This window comes from Heterodontus francisci, chromosome 6, assembly GCF_036365525.1.
Source record: "Heterodontus francisci isolate sHetFra1 chromosome 6, sHetFra1.hap1, whole genome shotgun sequence".
NCBI classification, from domain to species: Eukaryota; Metazoa; Chordata; class Chondrichthyes; order Heterodontiformes; family Heterodontidae; genus Heterodontus; species Heterodontus francisci.
The window spans coordinates 114,048,581-114,071,627 of NC_090376.1; the positions used below are offsets into that span (position 1 = coordinate 114,048,581).

Consider the following 23,047-nt stretch of genomic DNA (forward strand, 5'->3'; position numbering starts at 1 on the left):
TGAATGGAGGGATGTGACTAGTGGTGTTCCGCAGGGATCAGTACTGGGACCTTTGCTGTTTGTAGTATATATAAATGATTTGGAGGAAAATGTAGCTGGTCTGATTACTAAGTTTGCGGATGACACAAAGGTTGGTGGAGTTGCGGATAATGATGAGGATTGTCAGAGGATACAGCAGGATATAGATCGGTTGGAGACTTGGGCGGAGAAATGGCAGATGGAGTTTAATCCGGACAAATGTGAGGTAATGCATTTTGGAAGGTCCAATGCAGGTGGCAAGTATACAGTAAATGGCAGAACCCTTAGGAGTATTGACAGGCAGAGAGATCTGGGCGTACAGGTCCACAGGTCACTGAAAGTGGCAACACAGGTGGATAAGTTAGTCAAGAAGGCATACGGCATGCTTGCCTTCATCGGTCGGGGCATAGAGTATAAAAATTGGCAAATCATGCTGCAGCTGTACAGAACTTTAGTTAGGCCACACTTAGAATATTGCGTGCAATTCTGGTCGCCACACTACCAGAAGGACGTGGAGGCTTTGGAGAGGGTACAGAAGAGGTTTACCAGGGTGTTGCCTGGTCTGGAGGGCATTAGCTATGAAGAGAGGTTGGATGAACTCGGATTGTTTTCACTGGAACGACGGAGGTGGAGGGGCGACATGATAGAGGTTTACAAAGTTATGAGCGGCATGGACAGAGTGGATAGTCAGAAGCTTTTTCCCAGGGTGGAAGAGTCAGTTACTAGGGGACATAGGTTTAAGGTGAGAGGGGCAATGTTTAGAGGGGATGTGCGTGGCAAGTTCTTTACACAGAGGGTGGTGAGTGCCTGGAACTTGCTGCCGGGGGAGGTGGTGGAAGCAGGCACGATAGCGACGTTTAAGAGGCATCTTGACAAATACATGAATAGGATGGGAATAGAGGGATACGGTCCCTAAAAGTGCAGACGGTTTTAGTTTAGGCAGGCATCAAGACGGCGCAGGCTTGGAGGGCCGGATGGCCTGTTCCTGTGCTGTACTGTTGTTTGTTCTTTTTGGAAATCTACATTGCATTAAACCAGCTCCAGAATACCATAACACAAGTTATCTACTTATGGTTGGCTCAATTTTGCCAAGAAGTTTCCAAGTATTTTGAAGACACTTGCAGTGTAGCATGAATTTCTTTTGTAGCCAGATCATCTGCTTAAAGGCAATCTGTAGGTCTGCATCAGGATGTGAAGCACTAATGCAGACAGCAGCCATGAAGCTTCCAGGTGAGGTGGCACTGCCAAAAAGCTGTGTTTTTCTATAATTCTAACTTCTGCTCAGCTTTAAATGTCTTACTAACTTTGAAGTACAAAGTTCTGTGCCAACAAAATCAAATAAGCAGGTGTTGAAAAAATCTCGAACCAATTCCAACTGACTCATATAAAAGCAAAATACTGTGGATGCTGGAAATCCAAAACAAAATAGAAAATGCTAGAAACACTGAGGCCAGGCAGCATCTGTGGAGAGAACATATGAACATAAATTAGGAGCAGAAGTAGGCCACTCGGCCCCTCGAGCCTGCTCCGCCATTCAGCAAGATCATGGCTGATCTGATTGTAACCTCAAATCCACATTCCCGCCTACCCCTGATAACCTTTCACCCCCTTGCTTATCAAGAATCTATCTACCTCTGCCTTAAAAATATTCAAGGACTCTGCTTCCACCGCCTTTTGAGGAGGAGGGTTCCAAAGACTCGAGACTGAGAAAAAATTTCTCCTTATCTTTGTCTTTAATGGGCGACCCCGTTTTTTAAACAGTGACCCCTGGTTCTAGATTCTCCCACAAAAGGAAGCATCTGTTCCACATCCATCCTGTCAAGACCCCCTCAGGATCTTATATATTTCAATCAAGTCGCCGCTTGCTCTCCTAAACTCCAGCAGATACAAGCCTAGCCTTTCCAACCTTTCCTCATCAGACAACTCGCCCATTCCAGGTATTAGTCTAGTAAACCTTCTCTGAACTGCTTGCAACGCATTTGCATCCTTCCTTAAATAAGGAGACCAATACTGTACACAGTCCTCCAGATGTGGTCTCACCAATGCCCTGTATAAATGAAGCATAACCTCCCTAATTTTGTATTCAATTCCCCTCGCAATAAATGCTAACATTCTATTAGCTTTCCTAATTACTTGCTGAACCTGCATACTAACTTTTTGTGATTCATGCACTAGGACACCCAGATCCCTCTGCATCTGAGAGCTCTGCAATCTCTCATCATTTAGATAATAAGCTTTTTTATTCTTCCTGCCAAAATGGACAATTACACATTTTCCCACATTATACTCCATTTGCCAAATCTATGCCCACTCACTCAACCTATCTATATCCCTTTGTCGCATCCTCATGTCCTATTATTTATTTATTTTTTATTTATTTAGAGATACAGCACTGAAACAGGCCCTTCGGCCCACCGAGTCTGTGCCGACCATCAACCACCCATTATACTAATCCTACACTAATCCCATATTTCTACCACATCCTCACCTGTCCCTATATTTCCCTACCACCTACCTATACTAGGGGAAATTTATAATGGCCAATTTACCTATCAACCTGCAAGTCTTTTGGCTTGTGGGAGGAAACCGGAGTACCCGGCGAAAATCCACGCAGACACAGGGAGAACTTGCAAACTCCACGCAGGCAGTACCCAGAATTGAACCCGGGTCGCTGGAGCTGAGGCTGCGGTGCTAACCACTGCGCCACTGTGCCGCCCTCTTCACGACTTAGTTTCTCTTCTATCCATGTGTCATTAGCAAATTTAGCAACCATACCTTCGGTCCCTTCATCCAAGTCATTTATGTAAATTGTAAGAAGTTGAGGCCCCAGCACTGATCCCTGTGGCACATCTCTCATTACATCTTGCCAACTGGAAAATGACCCACTGATGCCTCCTCTGTCTCCTGTTAGCTGGCCAATCTTCTATCCATGCCCATATGTTACCCCCTACACTATGAGCTTTTATTTTCCGCAATAATCTTTGAGGTCGCACCTTATAAAATGCCTTCTGTAAATCTAAGTACAGTACATCAACTGGTTCCCTTTATCCACAGCAGGTTTTACTTCTTCAAAGAAGTCTAATAAATTGGTTAAACATGATTTCCCTTCCACAAAGCCATGTTGACTGATTACCTTGAATTGTTCTAAGTGCATGGCTATAACGTCTTTAATAATAGCTTCTAACATTTTTCCTATGACAGATAGTGGCGCAGTGGTTAGCACCGCAGCCTCACAGCTCCAGCGACCTGGGTTCAGTTCTGGCTACTGCCTGTGTGGACTTGGCAAGTTCTCCCTGTGACCGCGTGGGTTTCCGCCGGGTGCTCCAATTTCCTCCCACAGCCAAAGACTTGAAGGTTGATAGGTAAATTGGCCATTGTAAATTGCCCCTAGTATGGGTAGGTGGTAGGAGAATTGAAGGAAAGTGGGGATGTGGTAAGAAATATGGGATTAATGTAGGATTAGTATAAATGGATGGTTGATGGTCGGCACAGACTCGGTGGGCCGAAGGGCCTGTTTCAGTGCTGTATCTCTAAATAAATAAATGCCCATTTCTCTTTCCCAGCAAGGCCACCACAGATAAAGTTTATATTGATCAGTTTTTCCAGGTATTCAATGTCATTGCATCAGAACCACCTAACTCCTTGTATTTCCCTTCAAGGTCTGCTCTTGACTGGTGCAAAGCCCTAAAATTGCACTTTGAGGGCTTCTGCCACCATATCTTGCTAGTTGAGTTTTGGTTCAAAAATGGATTTGAGCTAGCCTAGTACGCAGGCTCATTTGTCCCTAAAGCACGGAGGGTCTAGCTTTATTTTCTAATGGAAGCTCCTCCCTATAATTTGAATAGGCTGCAAACACAGGAAAAGCTTTGCCAGAGCACTTGGTCAGTAAGACACTTGATTGGGGTTAGAAGAACTGGAAATCCAGCATTCTGAATGAAAATGACCCATTTTGTGGCAATGATAACACTTCAGCTTGCAAACCTCGCTTCTACCCTTAGCACCTTCATTTCTGGCCTGAGGAGGTGATCCTTGGGCATTCCAAGCTATTCCTTCTTGTCCCCGGCTACTTGCCGCCTTTTCATCCTCCCACTTTCTATCCTTCTCGGGGATATGGGGGTAACGGACAAAAGGTTTTGGCTTATTCACAAGCTCAAAATTGTCTGCAATTTTCGCTGCTTGTCTAGCTTTCAAAACTATCAGGTTATCTACGTGAGTTCTCACTGCAGAAGGAATGGATTTTTAAAAACTCTTGCAAGAGAATCAACTCTCGAAGGTTCTCATATGTGGTTTCCATCTTTAATGCCCCCCCAATTAATCTGATTCTGATCCCGGATGAGCCCCCAATTAATATATTATGAACAAGGTGGGAGTAATGCACAGTCAATTCAATTCCATCACTTCACAGGTCGCAGCATATTATTAAAGTTTCCCACCCAACTGGGAAAATCAGCCAAATTAAATCCTCTAGTAACCACGCAGAATAAAACAGACCAAACCAGGAATCTTTAGACAACAACAAATTAACTGTTTATTGAAACTAAATCTTTAGGCGTGGGTTTATCTTAATAGCGTTTAAGACCTTATAGCTTCTTATTTTAACCTAACTTCCCCACTCTCTCTCTCTCTCACATTCAAAAGTCACAGTTAACTGGTTTCTTTAAAAACTGATGTTTTAAAAATTAGCTGTTTCTTAAGAATAAATAAATAAGTCTTTGTGGGTTACATTCCTAATGAGTGAGGTATTCTGATGTGAAAATAATCAAATGACTCTCTAAGTTTTCATATGGATTTGATGAAACAGTCCTTCAGTAGCTAGGCATTCAAAACACTTCGGCTGCAGCAGGCATCAAGACTACTGGCGAATTCCAGAAAATACTATCAGTCAGGAGAGACTAAATCGTGAAGCAAATATTTGCTGGCTTCAAAGTAAAGAAAAGGAGTTTTGCTACCTTCAGCAATACAAAATGGTCTCTTCAAAAAAAAAGGCTTTTTTTCTCAAGCAATTAACTTGGCCTGTAGCTACTTGTAGAATTTCTGCTGAGAGAGAATAGACAGCTGTTTTCTTCAGTAGCGCACCTCACTGGAGTGTCTCAAACTGTTTTCAGCCGGTTTTTGCCAGTTGTACACTATACCATGTGACCTCTCCTCCTGTGGTCTAGGTAACAAGTGCAGCTGGCACACTGTGCCTCAGAAATCCAAAAGCTTCTTTCTCTGTCTTAAAGGCACACTGTTTCAAACAGAGTCTCAATCCAAGGAGGACATAAATACGGTTCCGTGACAACTTACCTTAACCTCTCTGATACCCTTGACTCTGTTAACTTTTCCAATCTATAGCACTGCTACTTATGCTACCACTCATACCAACTCAATATAGTCATTATATCATCTTAAATCATTTCCCCTTCTGTACCTGGAAACCAAATGTTATGCTGCAGGACTGCATCCTTGATCCTCAGCTTATTTATATTCTACCTCCAATGATAGAATCCTACAACACAGAAGGAGGCCATTTAGCCCATCGTGCCTCCTGGAAAGAGCTATCCAATTAGTCCCGCACCCTGCTCTTTTTTCCATAGTTCTGAAATTAACTCCCCTTCACATATTTATTCAGTTCCTTTTTGAAAGTTATTGTTGAATCTGCTGCCACTGCCCTGTCAGGGAGTGCATCTCAGATCATCATCATTAGCTGCATAAAATATTTTCTCCTCATCCCTTTTGTCAGTTATAATAAATCTGTATTCTCTAGTTAACTAAGTTTTCTGTCACTGAAAATAGTTTCTCCTTATTTACTCTTATCAGAATCCTTTTATGATTTTGAGTACCTCTATGAAATCCCCCCCCCAAAGCCTTCTCTGCTTGAAGGAGAACAACCCTAGCTTCTCGTATATCTCCACGTCAGTAAACTCCCATCCTTGTTCCATTCCAGTAAAACTCCTCTACACCCTTTCCAAGGCCTTAACGTTCCTCCTGAAGTGTGTGGCCCAGAATTGAACTCACTACTCCAGCTAGAGCCTAACCGGTGTTTTCTAAAGGTTTAGCATCGTTTCCTTGCTTTAGTACTCTATGCCTCAATTAATAAAGCCAAGGACCCCTGGATACTTTTACTAGCCTAATCAACTAGTCCTGCCACCTTCAAAGATTTGTGTATATGGATTCCACGCTCCCCTCCCCCCCAGGTATTTCTGTTTCTGCACCTGCCTTTAAAGGCATACCATTTAATTTATACTAGCAGAGAGCCACAAAACATTTACAGTCAAAATTTGTATACGTGACCAATTCCATCATCTCATCATCCCTCCCATGCCATTCTATCCTTCAGATGCCATTCCACCCATGCCACCCCTCCAGTATCATCCCCTTCCTTCCACACTTCCCATCCCATCCCCATTCCATGCCATTCCATCCTTTCCATTCCATCCCCCCATGCTGCAATAAATGCTAACATTCAATTAGCTTTCCTAATTACTTGCTGAACCTGCATAATAACCTTTTGCGATCCAAGCACTAGGACACCCAGATCCCTCTGCAATCTCTCGCCATTTAGATAATGGGTTTCTTTTTTAATCTTCCTGCCAAAATGGACAATTTCACATTTTCTCACAATATACTCCATTTTCCAGATCTTTGCCCACTCACTTAACCTATCTATATCCCTTTGTAGCATCCTTTATGTCCTCTTCGCAACTTACTTTCCTACCTATCTTTGAGTCATCAGCAAATATACCATACCTTTGGTACCTTCATCGAATTCATTTGTATAAATTGTAACAAGTTGAGGCCCCAGCACTGATTCCTATGGCACACCACTCTTGCATCTTGCCAACTAGAAAATGACCCATTTATGCCTACTCTCTGTCTCTTGTTACTAGCCAATCTTCATGCCAATTTTCTCCCTTGTGGGGAATGTGTTTTGACTGTACCAGAACTGCGTCCTCTTTGAAGGCCACCCCATTGCAAAGGCAGATCTTACACTTTTACACAAATGACACCCAGCTGTACCTCTTCACTTCTTCCATCAACTCTAAAGCTACCATTATGCTCTCCTGTCTGATGACGTCCCGCACAACCATTATCAATGTCCTCTCCAAACTATCCAAAGATTTTTTAAAAATTGACAGCGCTGGAAGTCAAGGCAGCATCTGAAAGAGAAAATAAAAAGCAGCAAATGCTGGAAATACTCAATAGGTCAGGCTGATGACCTTTCATCAGAACAGTTAACTCTGTTTCATCTTTGCACAGACGCTGCCTGACCTGCTGAGTATTTCCAGCATTTTCTGTTTTTATTTCAGATTTCCAGCATCTGCAGTATCTTTTTGTGTCTGAAGAAGAAAAGGCAGGTTAACTTTTCAGGTCATGATGCCTCATCAGAACTGGAAAGTAAGTGATAAGTGGCCCCTTAGTAATATGCCAGCTTAACGTTTTACAAATAGTGTCCTCATGTTCTTGTCTTACTAACCAGTCAAAACAGTCTATCACTACTTACTTCATAATCCTTTGGAATCTTAAAGACCTTGTTTAGGTCATCCGTAAGGTTCATTTGTATTATTGTCAATAAATTAACAGTTACTATTTGATTCACTAGAATGGTACCAAGGATAAGACATTACAGGTGTGAACAGTTGGGCTTTTTTCACTGCGGCTAAGAAGGTTAAGGGGTGACCTAGTCGAGGCTTTCTTGATTATGAAGAGTTATGATGTATATAGTGATGGATTGTCCCTTTATTTCTTGTTGAACTATTTTTTTCTGGTACGTTGACTAATTCTGCAATTGCTGCAGTAAGTGATAGTTGATTCTAGAAGTTAATAGCTCTAAGGACAAAATAGTTAGTCCATGCCTTTTCTTCTCAGTCAACATAATGAACTGCTTTTGTATACATGGTATGATGATGTTCATGATTTTTGGAAATCCTTGCATTATATTCGTGAATCATATTTGTTCTGTTCAGTGAAAACCAATTAGCCTCCCATAGCTGCTCTTTATAGTTCATTGAGTTTTAAAACCTTATGCCATTCTTGTTGAGCTTCACTTTGAGTTCTTTAAATGCCTCAGCCTTTTTGTAACAATGGTAGCCAAAACTGGCATGTTATTCTAAAAGTATTTACTCTCATTTATAGTGTTGATGTAATGTCCTTTAATTTGTACTGTATAATACTACTTATATATCCTAATGTGTTTGATTTGACAGATGTATATTTTGATGAAACTCTCAGTATGTTTAGGCTTTGTCTCACCTCTTGACAACGAGAGTTATACAAACTAAAGTTGAAAGAGGGATAAACCTTTCACAAAAAAGTTATAGCCAAGGAAGGAATGTCCTCCAGTACAAGAATGTCCCTCTAAGCCTAAATGTTGTAAAGGGAGAAACCTGCACGTCCATTGGTATCTCCTCTTCACCTACAGGTTCCCCTGTTTATGTTTTAGAACGGCTAGTTTTGAAGCCATGAAGAAAGCATCTCCCATGAAGCAGTATTGAGGTCTGCCAGAGTGACCCTCAAATGAGGAATCCTGCCCATAATCTTAAAAAGCATAACATATTCTGGTAATTTTCCACAGATCATATATCCCAACCATCAGTAAAAGTATAAGAAGGAGCCTTAGAATTGGAGGAAGAAATTTATAGGCTTTGGGAGGCATTCAGATTTTAAAAGGTTAGTTTGTGTCCTCTTAGACTTTTTCAGAGAGCAAGAAAAAGTATATTTTGGGGCAAGTAACAAAGCCTGTAGGGGTATTGCTATGTTGTATGAACATAGGAACCAAGAGTAGGCCATTCAGCCCACTGAGCCTGTTCTCTCCTTAGATCATGGCTGATCTGTACTTCAACCCCATTTACCCACCTTTGATCGATATCTCCTGATGCCTTTACATAACAAAAATCTATCCACCTCAGTCGTGGGGGTTTCAATTAGATTCTCTGTTTACAGCCTATTGGGGGGAGGGATTTCTAGATTTAAGATTACATTTCTTTAGCATACTGGTCCCTATTCTACAGAAAACTTGCCATTCTTAGCCAGTACTTTCTCAAACTGTGATGCTGTTAATTCAACAATTTTGATTGCTCTCACTCTGTGTGTCAGACAGGACCCTGAGCTTCCGGTTGCTTGCATTTCAACACCCCCCCCTCCCCCCCCCCCCCCCACCCCGCTCTCATGCTCACATCTCTGTCCTGGGATTACTGCAGTGTTCCAGTGAACATCAATGCAAGCTCGAGGAACAGCATCTCATCTATCGATTAGGCACACTACAGCCTGCCGGACTGAACATTGAGTTCAATAATTTCAGAGCATGACAGCCCCCCATTTTACTTTCATTTTTAGTTATTTTTTCTTCCTTTTTTTTTTTAGCATTCTTTTTTACAATTTTTTTTTGCATTTATTTCATTTCATCTTAGTTTGTTCAGTTTGTTTACCCACTTTTTTTCTCAGGTTTGCACTTGCTGCTGTTCAATATTCAGTGTATTAACACCTAATCTGTGCTAATGCTTTGTCTTTCAACACACCATTAACATATTGTTTGCCTTTGCTCCGTGACCTTTTGGTCAGCTATGTGGCCTGGTCCAATCTAGACCTCCTTTGTTATCTCTTGCCCCACCCCCACCTCACTTGCTTATAACCTGTGACTTTTCTAATATTTGTCAATTCCGAAGAAGGGTCACTGACCCGAAACGTTAACTCTGCTTCTCTTTTCACAGATGCTGCCAGACCTGCTGAGTGGTTCCAGCATTTATTTTTATTTCAGATTTCCAGCATCCGCAGTATTTTGCTTTTATTTTATGTATCAACTGTACTTCACTCCATCCAGTAGTATACAGTTCAAAACGTTCTGTTCAGACTCTTGTCTAATTTGCAAGTGCAGCATTTCTACTTGTTCTTCTGGATGTTTATTCACAGTTCAAATGAACAATTTAAGAATATTTCACAGGGCCAACATAATGTTTTACCAAAATCTTAATGATAGGGCTACAGGGATCGTGCGGGGGAATGGGACTGACTGGATAGTTCCATGCAGGGCTGGCATGGACTCGATGGGCTGAATGGTGGCCTCCTGTGCCTTAAATGATGCTGACTCTATGCCACTATTTCTGCCTAGACCCTCAAATATGTTATGCTACCAGCAGAAAGTTATCTTTCAGACCAGTTGGAGGAAGAAAAGTCATTTTACTTACCTTGCAAATTCTCTAAGGAGGCTTTCTATCTCTATAACGACACAGCTGCATAGTAATGGCATGAGGGTAATCCAGTCTTGAGTGTGATGTTATAGTGCTTAATGCTATTAAGTTCTATCTCACCCAGTGTTAATGAATTTTGAGAATCCAGGCAGCAAAAGGGTTTTTACAGGCTTTTTCACCTTCAGTGCACATGTTTCACGTATGAGCTTAAAAGTCGGCATTGGGTTATTTATCCACAAGATGCACTACAGTTGAGCCTCATCCTATTCTCACTCGGAATTCAAATTTGTACTATCCAGGTGCAACTGGACAGCAAGCAGAAGTCCTGACTGCCCTTTTCCTTCTATAGATCCCAATTACTTGTATAATGCCACTGAAGTATGCACAACTTTATCATCACATTGAAATCATGTTGAATATCCATGTATAAATTGTCACCTGAGCATGATGTAAAATGCTTGAATGCAATATGTAATGGTGCAAGTTTTCCTGCCTTATTCTTTGAAATAGTGTAATTGAATTTTAATATATTAAAAACATGAATGGAAATATTGTAAATCATCAACCTACTGTTCATGTAAGGGATGATATCACAAATATGCGCATAATTGGTGAGACTTCCCATGAGTCGTGCAAATTTGTAGAATCACTTTGTGTAAATTTTAAAGATTGCTACAGTGTTCTGTAACTATACTCAATTGCACCTTCCTACAGACTATATTTTTATTGCTTTTATAGTTGAACCCACAATAACTGTGGGAGGTGGACCTGAACCACTTGTAGATGGTGCCAATGAGACAGTTGCAGCAGTATGCACGGCAGCCAATGGAAAACCTGAAGCAGTTGTTTTCTGGGAAACAGACCTCATTGGAGAACAGGAGCAGACAAAGATTTTTGCCCCAAATGAAACCGTGACTGTTGTTAATCAGTTCAAGATTGTTCCGTCCCGATTTGTGAGGAAGAGACCGATCACCTGTGTAGTGATACATCCACCACTGAATACCACGACTCGAGTCCCATATCTCCTGGATGTACAATGTAAGTACCTGATGTGTAAAGCCGATTGTACTGTGTAATTAAAGGTTATGATTGGCATGAATCTAATGATTTCAGTAGGTTTGATACTTAAAAATAACATTGCTGTGCTGGCATTATTTAAGTTTACTCGTCCTTGCTCAAAATGGAAGTGTATCCTAAAAGTGCAGTGAAATATGTTTAAAAATTAGTTATGAAACTTGATTTGTACGGCTATTACAGTAAAACAAAATTAATAGAATTCTGAATATTTTAAAGATGAAGTATAATGCCACTGTTCAGCAGAAAAAAGTAAAAGGGGAAACAGAAAGTCGATGGGGAAATATAGTTGGAGTGCAATGTCATGCTAGGCCTCCGCCTGCCAAGAATGAGACATATTAATTTTTTGTCATGAATGTTGATTTTAAACTCTTGCTGGAGCGAGTAGACTCCAACAGGGTATTGCTAGCAAAGATACAATTGGAACAAAGGAAACTTGAATTAGAACATAGGGAAAGGGAAAGAGAGAGGCAGGAGAGGGAGAAAGAAAGAGTCTTCCAGAAGGAACTTGAAGAAAATGAAAGACAGGAGAGAGAAAGAGAGAGAATATTCCAGAAGGCATACGAAGAGAGAGTGGCTTGCATTAACTAGGGGGCAACAGAGTAACCCCAGTGCAAGCATGGCCAATATGGAGAAGCGTAACTCAGGGTTAGGTACAGAATTTTTTAAACTATCTCAACTAATCCTAAAATTCAACAAGGAAGATGTAGAAGCTAAAATGGCCAGCTGAGCCCTGGACTCTTTTTATTACAAAACAAGTTAACTGGAAAAGCCCATGAGGTTTATTCCTCGTTGCCAGATCAGAGTTCATCAGATTATGAACTGACAAAAAGTGCAATCCTCGGGGCATATGAATTAGTATCCGAAGCCTAGCGGCAAAAGCTTAGAACCCTCAAGAAGCCAGCTAATCAAACATCTGGAGTTTGAAAGAAGTAAGCAGCTGGCTTTTGACCAGTGGCTGAGGGCTCTTAAAGTACAGCTCAGCTATGAGAATCTCAGAGCAGTAATTCTGTTAGAGGAATTTAAACACTCTCCATAAAGACCCAAATAGAGGAGCAGCAGGTTCAGTGAGTCCAGCAAGTGGCCGTTCTGGCTGATGATTTTGCTTTAATTTATAAGTCGGTTTTCCAGGGGAAAACCTTTCCTAATCACCCCACAAATCCGAGAAGGACAGAGAGTGGGAAGGTGATAGAAGCCCAAGCAGTCCTGGGAGAGAGAAAAAAGCAGGAGACACAGGGGGTCCCCCTCTAGCTAAAAAGGAAGGTGCTGTGAGTAGGAGTGAGACCCGGAGACCTCTGTGCTTCATTGTAATAAGGCAGGTCATCTAAAAGCTGACTGCTGGAAATTAAAGGGAAAACTTGTAGGGTTAATCAGGGCACACCTGCTCAGTGAAGAAGGGACCCTGATGGAAAGCTCAGCAGAACCAGCTTCACTGCAGTAAGAGTGAGACCCAGGAAGTCCATTGCAAGTGCAGGAAAATTTAATAGGGTTCCTGAGGGTTATCAGGGTTTTGTGTCTGAAGGGAGAGTTACCCCATACCCCTTGAGTGGGGCAAGCAAGCCCATAGTAATTCTTAGGGACACGGGCCATTAGATCCCTTTTACTGGAAAAAGGCCTGTCCTTTCCCCCAGAGAGTGCCGTGAACACCAGAATGGTGGTGAATGGTATTGGAGGGCAGTGTATGCCTGTACCTGTACACCAGGTGCACCTGGAGTGCGACCTAGTTTCGGGACCGGTGACTGTAGTGATTGTCCCTAGTTTGCCTGTGGACGGGGTTGACCTACTTTGAGGTAATGATCTGGCGAGGTGAAGGTAGCCCTCCCCAGTAGTGAAAGAAAGACCGCAGGAGGTCAGAGAGACAGGGCAGTGGCAGGAGACGGACCCCTGAAGTTTCCCTGAATGTGCAGTGAATCAGACCATGATCAAACCAGCTCCCCCAGAGGAGATTAGATTAGATTAGAGATACAGCACTGAAACAGGCCCTTCGGCCCACCGAGTCTGTGCCGACCATCAACCACCCATTTATACTAATCCTACACTAATCCCATATTCCTACCAAACATCCCCATCTGTCCCTATATTTCCCTACCACCTACCTATACTAGTGACAATTTGTAATGGCCAATTTACCTACCAACCTGCAAGTCTTTTGGCTTGTGGGAGGAAACCGGAGCACCCGGAGAAAACCCACGCAGACACAGGGAGAACTTGCAAACTCCACACAGGCAGTGCCCAGAATCGAACCCGGGTCCCTGGAGCTGTGAGGCTGCAGTGCTAACCACTGCACCACTGTGCCGCATTGACACTGCAGGTTGATGACCATGAGGTCTGTCTGTCTGAGACTTATTTGGAAAATTAGAAGACCCAGAGAATAAGTTAAATAAATTTTCCCTAGCTGAGGCTCAGCGAGCTGACACAGTATCGAGAGGGTTAGCACAGGCTGCCCTGTCTGAAAGTGAAGCAGAGCGAGTCCTTGAATGCTACTATTTAAAGATTGAGGTACTGATGAGGAAATGGAGTTCTCCTCACAGACCTGAGAGCAAGGAGTGGACAGTAGTTCACCAGTTAGTGGTGCCGCAGAGGTAGCGGAGAGAAATATTAAGGGCCCATGAGACTACAGTGGCTGTATATGCCGGTATACAAAAGACCAAAGCCTGCGTAAGACAGCAGTTTGACTGGCCAAAGCTCCACAAAGATGTGGTGGAGTACTGCAGGAGTTACCACATGCGCCAGGTTGAGGGGAAACCCCAACCTACAGTGAAACCTGCACCCCGAAGTCCTCTACCAGTGTTAGGAGGACCCTCCAGCCGAGGGCTGGTAAACTGTAGGGGACCCGCGCTGCAAACAAAGAGGGGTTGGCAAAAGATTCGAAAGGGAAGGGGAAAAAGCGACCAAGAGGGCAGGTTAAAGGAAGTCGGGGAGGAATCCTGGAAAACCCATACTGACCGGTCAGTCAACCCTGAAAAACATGAAAGGTTAGATCCCACATCCTCCTATGTAAATGCAGACTCTAGAAGCACCCCACCAGAGTTGCTAACAGCATTTACAGGAACCTGCAGAGACATAGAAAGACCTCTAGAAACTGAGGGGAGTGCAGTACCATCTGCACAAATACCTGCAGGCAGGAGTGCCCTCTGGGACAAAGGGGAGATTAGCAAAGAATCCTCCCCCACAGTCAGAAGAAAAAGAGAACCACCTAAACCCCCTAAAGTCAAAAACCTTTGTATGACTCAGCAAAGCACTGAAAGAGTGCTCAGGATAGACTCGCCCACAACTGATCCTCCAAAAAAAAAATTCCGACTCGGGGTTAATTAAACTAAACCATCTCAAAGACACTCTCGGCAGTCATGGAAATGGGCAAACTGAAGAAAAACTTCCCCAAAGAACCACATGTTTTATTGGGATGCCAAAAAGGGGTAGTTAAAGCAGCACTGGCACCAAGAAGAGACAGCCTGTAATAAATTTTAGGATTTATGAATGAATGAGTGAGACCCATGCTTTTTTCTTATATCTTATATTTTCTCTCTCGACCCTTTTAATGAAATGCGCTTTTCTCAAAGTGCATTTCATTCCACTGGGTATGGAGGTGTCATGCTAGACCCCTGCCTGCTAAGAATGAAGCCTATTATTTTTGTCATATGAACATTGATTTTAAACTGTTGCTGGAGCAAGGAAATGACTTGTTAAATAGATCAGGCGTGGCTGGAAAAAACATTTGCATCCTAACAGACAGTGCTTGGAGGGACAAAGAGGCTATTCCCTGCTCCAGTTTAACCCACAATGGACTTTGAGCACCAGGTATTGTGTGTAAGAAGGGACATTCCAGGGTCGACTAAGACAAGAGAATCCACAAACAGATGTGGTCAGACCAGCTAGTCACATGACTAAGCTGCTTGGCAACCTGGGTTTTTCTGAATTGTACAAACCGTTTGAACTCCGAGACTGCAGTATGCTTCTGGACTGAAGAAGATCTCTCCTGTCTGCTCCCATCTCTTTCTCACAAGCCTCTGGACCCACTGAGGGCACATGAACTTCGAGAGAAAAGTCGTCTCCAGCGCACAAGGTTTAAAAAGAATATTGGGCCTCAACGAAAAGCCAGACCGACCTAAAATTGAGGATTACACGAGCTCAAAGGACAGTAACCAAAAAACCATCTTTGGATATTGCCTCAATCTTTTCCACTTTATTTTCTCTCTTCTGTCTCTCTGCATGCATGTATCATGTATGCATGCTAGCGTGGGTGCGTCGTGTATCCGTAGGTGTTAACCGAATGAGAGTTTTAAGTTTAATAAATTTCAACTTTTCTTCTTTAAACCCAAGAAAACCTGTTTGTGCTGGTTTCTTTGCCTTATAATTGGAAGTTAGTGAACAAGGATTCACTAAGGGGGAGCTAAAAACTGTGTGTTTAAAATTAAACCCTGTTACAGTAAGACCAGGTGAAGGCTGAGAGGGAACCCTAGACCCCTTTCTCACCTGGCCGTAACAAATGTTTCAAGGTTGTTGAGAGAAGAGGAGCAAATAGCAAGAAAGATCTAGGGATGGACTCCAAAAAAACATTGTCAAAATGGAAGAAAGAGTCAGCCACCAATGTTGGCTTTGGTATAAAGAGTAATATGCTATCAGAGAAGTGAGGATGCACGTATATCATAGAATCTTACAACACAGAAGGAGGGCATATGGCTTATTGTGCCAGTATGACTGGAGGCAGAGAGATTTGATTAGAAGACAAGGGCCTTGAAGTTAATTAGCTGGGGCATATGAAATCAGTTCAGCTTAGAAAGGATAAGGTTGGGATGGGAGTATAAGACTTTGTGCAGGTGAACATGCGGCCCGCGGAATATTTTTTCTTTCGATGTTGTTTTTTCCAGTGCCATTGAACATGACGTAAGAAATAAGAGGGAGGTAGACCATACGGCCCATCGAGCCTGCTGAGCCATTCAGTATGATCATGTCTTATCGTGGGTTTCAACCCTACTTTCCTGCTCGCTCACCATATCCCTTGATTCCTTGAGGAACTAAACATCTGTCTGTCTCAGCCTTAAATATATTCAATGAAGGAGTGTTCACTACCCTCTTGGGTAGAGAATTCAAAAGATTCACAACCCTTCGAGTGAAGAAGTTTCTCCTTATCTCAGTCCTAAATGATCATCCCCTTATCCTGAGACTGTGCCCTTGTATTTTAGATTCCCTAGTCAGTGGAAACAACCTCTGTGTCCACCCTGTCAAGCCCCTTCATAATCTTGTATGTTTCAATGAGAACACCCCTCATTCTTCTGAACTCCAGAGAATATAGGTCCAATTTGCTCAGTCTCTCCTCATAGGACAACCCTCTCATCCCAGGGACCAATTATTCAGGAAGTCATATCAGAGGCAGTTAGATTGATGGTGTTGCCAGCATACATACGGAGCTGACCCTATTTTATGAATGTACATGCCCCTCTCCATATACTTGCTGCCCATCCCCTGTGCATACAAAGTCCCCTCCCTTTTTATATAATTATTGTATAACTGTTTGTTTGTTTTTAAATCAATTTTATTACTGTTTTGGACCCCACCCTCCTTGCTAGGCTTTGTGACTTTGATTGTAGGGAGCATACCCGGACTGGCACCATTGCATGACTTCAAGCTAGTCTAGTGGTTGGTTTCTTGGGGATAGGCAAGCCAGGACCATAGTACAGGTTGAGTAATCTGGATTGCTGAGGTCGCCATCTCTAGCTGTCTCCAGCTGCATCGAGCAAGAAAACGCAGGATGCTCGCTGTGGTCGACACCACTGCAGCAGTCTAGGTGAATAAAAATATTAAAATTACCTGCAGTAAAGCAAGCAGACAATTATTTTCTTCCTTAAAAAGAGGCAATAAATAATTTTAACTAAAATTGGTCCTTCCATGCCTTTGTTCCCCATTTATTTGTTTGTTCAACGTGGCATTTATCATTAGGCTTGGACTTAGGTTATTAAAGCATTGTTGAAAATAAAGGCTGATTTCCTGATTTGATACTCCCAGATCCTAGCAGGACACCACGAGTCACATCCTGCCCATTATCCCTACTCTGTCTCCTACTCAGCCAATTTCCTAACCAGGTTAGTAATTTGCCATCAATTCCATAAGCTTCAACAGTAGCTAACAGTCTCTTATGAGGGACTTTATCAAATACCTTCTGGGAGACCATGTCAATAACATTCATAGACATTTGCCTCTTCAAAAAATTCAATCAGATACATCAGGCATGATCTACCCTTGACAAATCCGTGCTGCCTCTCTCTGATCAGCCAAACGTTTTCAAGCTGTTCGGTCATCCTACCCTTAGTTACAGACTCTAGCAATTTCCTCACAACAGATATAAAAGCAAAATACTGCAGATGCTGGAAATCTGAAATAAAAACAGAAAGTGCTGGAAATACTCAGCAGGTCTGGCAGCATCTGTGGAGAGAGAAGTAGAGTTAACTTTTCAGGTATGTGGCCTTTCATCAGTACTCAGCAGAGTTAACGTTTCAGGTCTGTGACCTTTCATCAGAATTTCTGATGAAAGGTCACAGACCTGAAACGTTAACTCTGCTTCTCTCCACAGATGCTGCCAGACCTGTTGAGTATTTCCAGCACTTTCTATTCTTATTCCCCACAACAGATATTAGGCTAACTAACCTGTAATTCCTGGGTTTCTCTTTCTCTCTCACCTTTCTGAAATAGCAGAGTAATCTAATGGATACAGTGCTCATGAAATGTTATTTGGGAAATTGTTAGTATCATTAAATGAATGTAAACCAGGCCTTAGGCACAAGATTAGCTCTTTTCAAATTAAGTAATCTATTGCAAAACAAAACCTACTAATCCAGGCAAATGGGAAAGAGAGCAAAGGGTGTCAAAGCAGGTAGCAGGAGCGAAGAGCGACAAAAAGAGAGTGTGAAAAGCAATTTTCTTCGGATATCAAAATCAGCAACAAAGCTTTTACAATTATATTGGGAAAGAGACAGTGGTCAGAAGCTATGCGGGTCCCTTAAGCTGATAATGGTGATGTGAATGAAAATAAGGAAATGGCAGGCATGCTGAATAATTATTTTGAGACATCATTTACAGTAAAGGAAGAGGTCGGCATGCCAGACATCCCAAAGAAACTATTATTGAATCAGGGGCAGGGTCTTAAAACTAACATAAGCAAAATAACCGGAAAATAAAATTTAATGGTACTGAAGAGCAACAAATCCCCATGATTACATGGTTTCCAAGGTGGGAACATTGCAGATACCCTAACTATAATCTTCCATACTTCTCTCTAATTGGGAACTCTTTCGTTAGGTTGGTCCATTTTAATTTGTAGATGGGCATCTGTTACGACCAGGTGAGAAAGGGGTCTAGGGGTTCCCTTTCAGCTTTTGCCTGGTTTAACTGTAACAGGGTTTAATTTTTAAAAACACCGTGTTTTTAGCTCCCCCTCTGAATTTTTGTTCAGTGCTATCCAATTGCAAGGCAAATAAATCAATTCAGACATGTTTTTTTAGATTTAAACAAGAAAGGTGGCAGTTTATTAATCTTAAACTCTAATTCGGTTAATGACTACGAATACGCAACACGAATATGCATATGCGATAGCACACACACACACGCAGATAGAGACAGAAAAAGTCGAAAGAATAAAGGGGAAAAGTTTGAGGCAATAGCTGGGTTTCTGTTTATGGTCCTTTTAAGTTCGATGTAGAGTCTTTGGTTGCTGGTAAGTCTTGCCTTTTCGTTAGGGCCCAATGCACGCTTTAAAACTTGTTTCAATGTAGGAGTCTTTTCCTCTCTGGAGGTTTAAGTGACTTCAGTGGATCCAGAGGTTCGTGAGAGAGAGGGAGACTCTTCTCCCAAGTTCAGTTGCAATTGGCAGTCTGACTCGAGCTGTCCTGTGAGCAGTTCAAAACCAGACCTGGGCCAACAGGTTAGCCATGTGACTCACTGCTTAAACAAACTCCTGCAGTTGTGGATTTCAAAGCTCTCGGTAGGGGTGGCGGGGTGGGGCGATGTAGTGCTGTCTCTTACACCGACAGGATGTGGATCACCATTGCCCAGGCCAATCTTTGTTAATTGAATCAGTGAGCAGTTCCCATTGTGTTTTCCTAGGCGACTATCTCTTAGAATGCAAATTTTTTCAGCCGCGCCTGATCTGTTTAAACAAGTCATCCCTCCACTCCAGCAACAGTTTAAAATTAATGTTCATGTGATGAAATTAATATGCCTCATTCTTGGCAGGTGGGGGTCTTTATGATGGCATCAGTTTTTTTTTCCCATTTCAAATTGCCAGGATGTGACTCATGTCCTGCCAGGCTCTGGTTTCAGGCCTCAACATTAACTGTATTTGTTCATGACTTAGATGGTAGAATAGAAAGCCGCATATCCAAATTTGCCGATCACACAAAGATAACAGTATTGTAAGCAGTGTAGATGGACACATAAAATTACAAATATATTGATAAAATGAATGGACAAAACTGGAAAATGGATTACAATGTAGGCAAATGCGAGATCATCATTTTGGACTCTATAAAGGATAGAACATGGTGCTTTCTAAATGGTGAAAAGCTAGAAATAGTGAAGGTCCAAAGAGACTTTGGGGTCCAGGCACACATCATTAAAATGTCATGAACAGGTACAGAAAATAATCAAAAGGACTTAATGGAATGCTGGCTAGAAGACTAGAATACAATGGTGTAGAAGTCATGCTCCAGCTATGCAAAGCCCTGGTTAGACCACACCTGGAGTACAGTGAGCATTTTTGGGTACCACAACTTAGGAAGGATAGATTGACCTTGGGAGTGCAGCGTAGATTTACCAGAATGATACTTGGACTCCCAAGGCTTAAGCTATGAGGTGAGATTAAACAAACTGGGTTTGTATTCCCTGGAATTTAGATCCATGGCAAGATCTGGCTAGCCCACTTAAAACACTATTGGGTCCTGCTGGCGTCTGCCAAACCTGTTCACTATTCCAGCATCATCTTGGAATGAAAAGATAACCCCCATCTTCTTAAACCCCTTTCCCTTGTCCCTTCCACCTTCACCTCCAACAATAAGTGTGAAGAGCTCATGGACTACTTTGTCACTAAGATCAAAACCATAGCAAATGTAACTCCTTTTTTCAAAAAAGGAGGGAGACAGAAAACCGGAAACTACAGGCCAGTTAGCTTAACATCTGTCTTAGGGAAAATGTTAGAAGCTACTATTAAAGATGTTATAGCAGGGCATTTAGAAAAATTCAAGGTAATCAGACAGAGTCAACATGGTTTTGTGAAAGGGAAATCATGTTTAACCAATTTATTGGAGTTCTTTGAGGGAGTTACATGTGCTCTGGATAAAGCGGAACCGGTGGATGTATTGTACTTAGATTTCCAGAAGGCATTTGATAAGGTGCCACAACAAAGGTTACTGCAGAAAATAAAAGCTCATGGTGTAGGGGTTAACATATTGGCATGGAAAGAAGATTGGTTAGCTAACAGGAAACAGAATAGGCATAAATGGGTCATTTTCTGGTTGGCAAGATGTAACGAGTGGTGTGCCACAGGGATCAGTGCTGGGGTCTCAACTTTTTACTATTTATATAAATGACTTAGAAGAAAGGACCGAAGGTATGGTTGCTAAATTTTCTGATGACACAAAGATAGATAGGAAAGTAAGTTGTTAAGTGGACATAAGGAGGCTACAAAGGGATATAGATAGGTTAAGTGAGTGGGCAAAAACTGGCAAATGGAGTATAATGTGGGGAAGTGTGAAATTGTCCACTTTGGCAGGAAGAATAAAAAAGAAGCATATTATCTAAATGGTGAGAGATTGCAGAGCTCTGAGATGCAGAGGGATCTGGGTGTCCTAGCGCATGAATCGCAAAAGGTTAGTATGGAGGTAAAGCACGTAATTAGGAAAGCTAATAGAATGTTATTGTTTATCGCAAGGGGAATTGAACACAAAAGTAGGGAGGCTATGCTTCAGCAATACAAGGGCATTGGTGAGACCACATCTGGAGTATTGTGTACAGTACTGGTCTCCTTATTTAAGGAAGGATGTGAATGCGTTGGAGGCAATACAGAGAAGGTTACTAGACTAATACCTGGAATGGGTGGGCTGTCTTATGAGGAAAGATTGGACAGGCTAGGCATGTATCCGCTGGAATTTAGAAGAGTAAGAGGCAACTTGATTGAAACATATAAGATCCTGAGGGATCTTGACAGGGTGAATGTGGAAAGGATGTTTCCCCTTGTGGGAGAATCAGGGGTCACTGTTTAAAAATAAGGGGTCGTACATTTAAGACAGAGATGAGGAGAAATTTTTTCTGAGGGTCGTGAGTCTTTGGAATTCTCCTCTTCAAAAGGCAGTGGAAGCAGAATCTTTGAATATTTTTATGGCAGAGGGTAGGTGGAAATGTGGAGTAATCAGTTCAGCCGTGAGCTTATTGAATGACAGAGCAAGCTCGAGGGGTCGAGTGGCCTACTCCTGCTCCTAATTCATATGTTCGTATATTCCTATCTGATAAGCTTCCTCTGCTACGTCTCTCCTTTCCACTAGCCCACCTGGGTAAACTTCCTCTCATGCTCCCCCCTACCCTAGCCCTGAACTCACCCGCTCCTTGTCCTTCTCGACCCCTTTCTGTCACCTCTCATGCCGACTCTGAGCTCAGTTTGTCCATGAGACCTACCTCCTGTTTCCTCGACCCACTAAACTGCTGATCACCCAATTTCTGTTCCTTGTCCCCATGTTAGCCGATATTGTAAATGGTTCTCTCTTCAGGTGTTGTCCCTGTCTCCTTTAAATCTGCCGTCATCGCCCCTCTCAAAAAAAAAAACCCTTGACCCAACTACCCTCACAAACTACTTTCCCATCACCAACCTCCCTTTCCTCTCCAAGGTCCTTGAACGTGTTATTGCCTCCCAAATCTGTTCCCATCTTTCCTGGAACTCCATGTTTGAATCCCTCCTATTAGGTTTCTACAGTACTGAAACAACTCTCATCAAAGTCACAAATGACATCTTGTGTGACTGTGGCAAAGGTAAACTTTTCTTCCTCGACCTGCTTAGCCTTTGTCACAGTTGACCACACCATCCTCCTCAAAATTTATTCGACCTCTAAGGATGTAGCAAGCACGCTGGATAAAGGGGAACCAGTAGACATAGTGTATTTGGAATTCCAAAAGGTGTTCGATAAGGTACCACATAAAAGGTTACTGTACAAGATTACAGCTCATGGTGTTGGGGGTAATGTATTGGCATGGTTAGAGGATTCGAGAGTTGGGATAAATGGGGCATTTTCAGGTTGGCAAACTAACTCGTGGAGTGCAACAGGGATCAGTGCTGGGGCCTCAACTATTTATGATCTATATTAATGAGTTGGATGAAGGGACCGAGTGTATTGTAGCCAATCTTGCAGGCAGTACGAAGATAGGTAGAAAACGAGTTGTGAGGAGGAGACACAGTGTCTGCAAAGAGATATAGATAGGTTAAGTGAGTGGGCAGAAATTTGGCAGATGTAGTACAATGTAGGAAAATATGACGTAGTCCACTTAGGTGGGAAGAATAGAGAAGCAGAATATTATTTAAATAGAGAGAAACTGCAGAATGCTGCGGTACAAAGGGACCTGGGTGTCCTTGTACGTGAATCACCAAAAGTTGGCATACAAGTACAGCAAGCAATTAGAAAGGCAAATGGAATGTTGTCATTTAATGCAAGGGGGATGGAGTATAAAAGGGAAATCTTGCTAAGCTGTACAAGGCATTGGTGAGACCACACCTAGAGTATTGTGTACAGTTTTGGTCTCCATACTTAAGGAGG

The 23,047-nt window shown here is 42.4% G+C and overlaps 1 protein-coding gene across 3 annotated transcripts in view; it reads left to right on the forward strand.

Moving 5' to 3' along the window:
- nectin3b (nectin cell adhesion molecule 3b) overlaps positions 1-23,047 on the forward strand; it is a 272,830-nt gene that overhangs the window by 171,621 nt on the left and 78,162 nt on the right. For all 3 annotated transcript variants that reach the window (XM_068034141.1, XM_068034142.1, XM_068034140.1), the window contains exon 3: positions 10,923-11,222. In XM_068034141.1, coding sequence (XP_067890242.1) covers positions 10,923-11,222 — 300 coding nt within the window. The remainder of the gene's footprint in view (positions 1-10,922; positions 11,223-23,047) is intronic.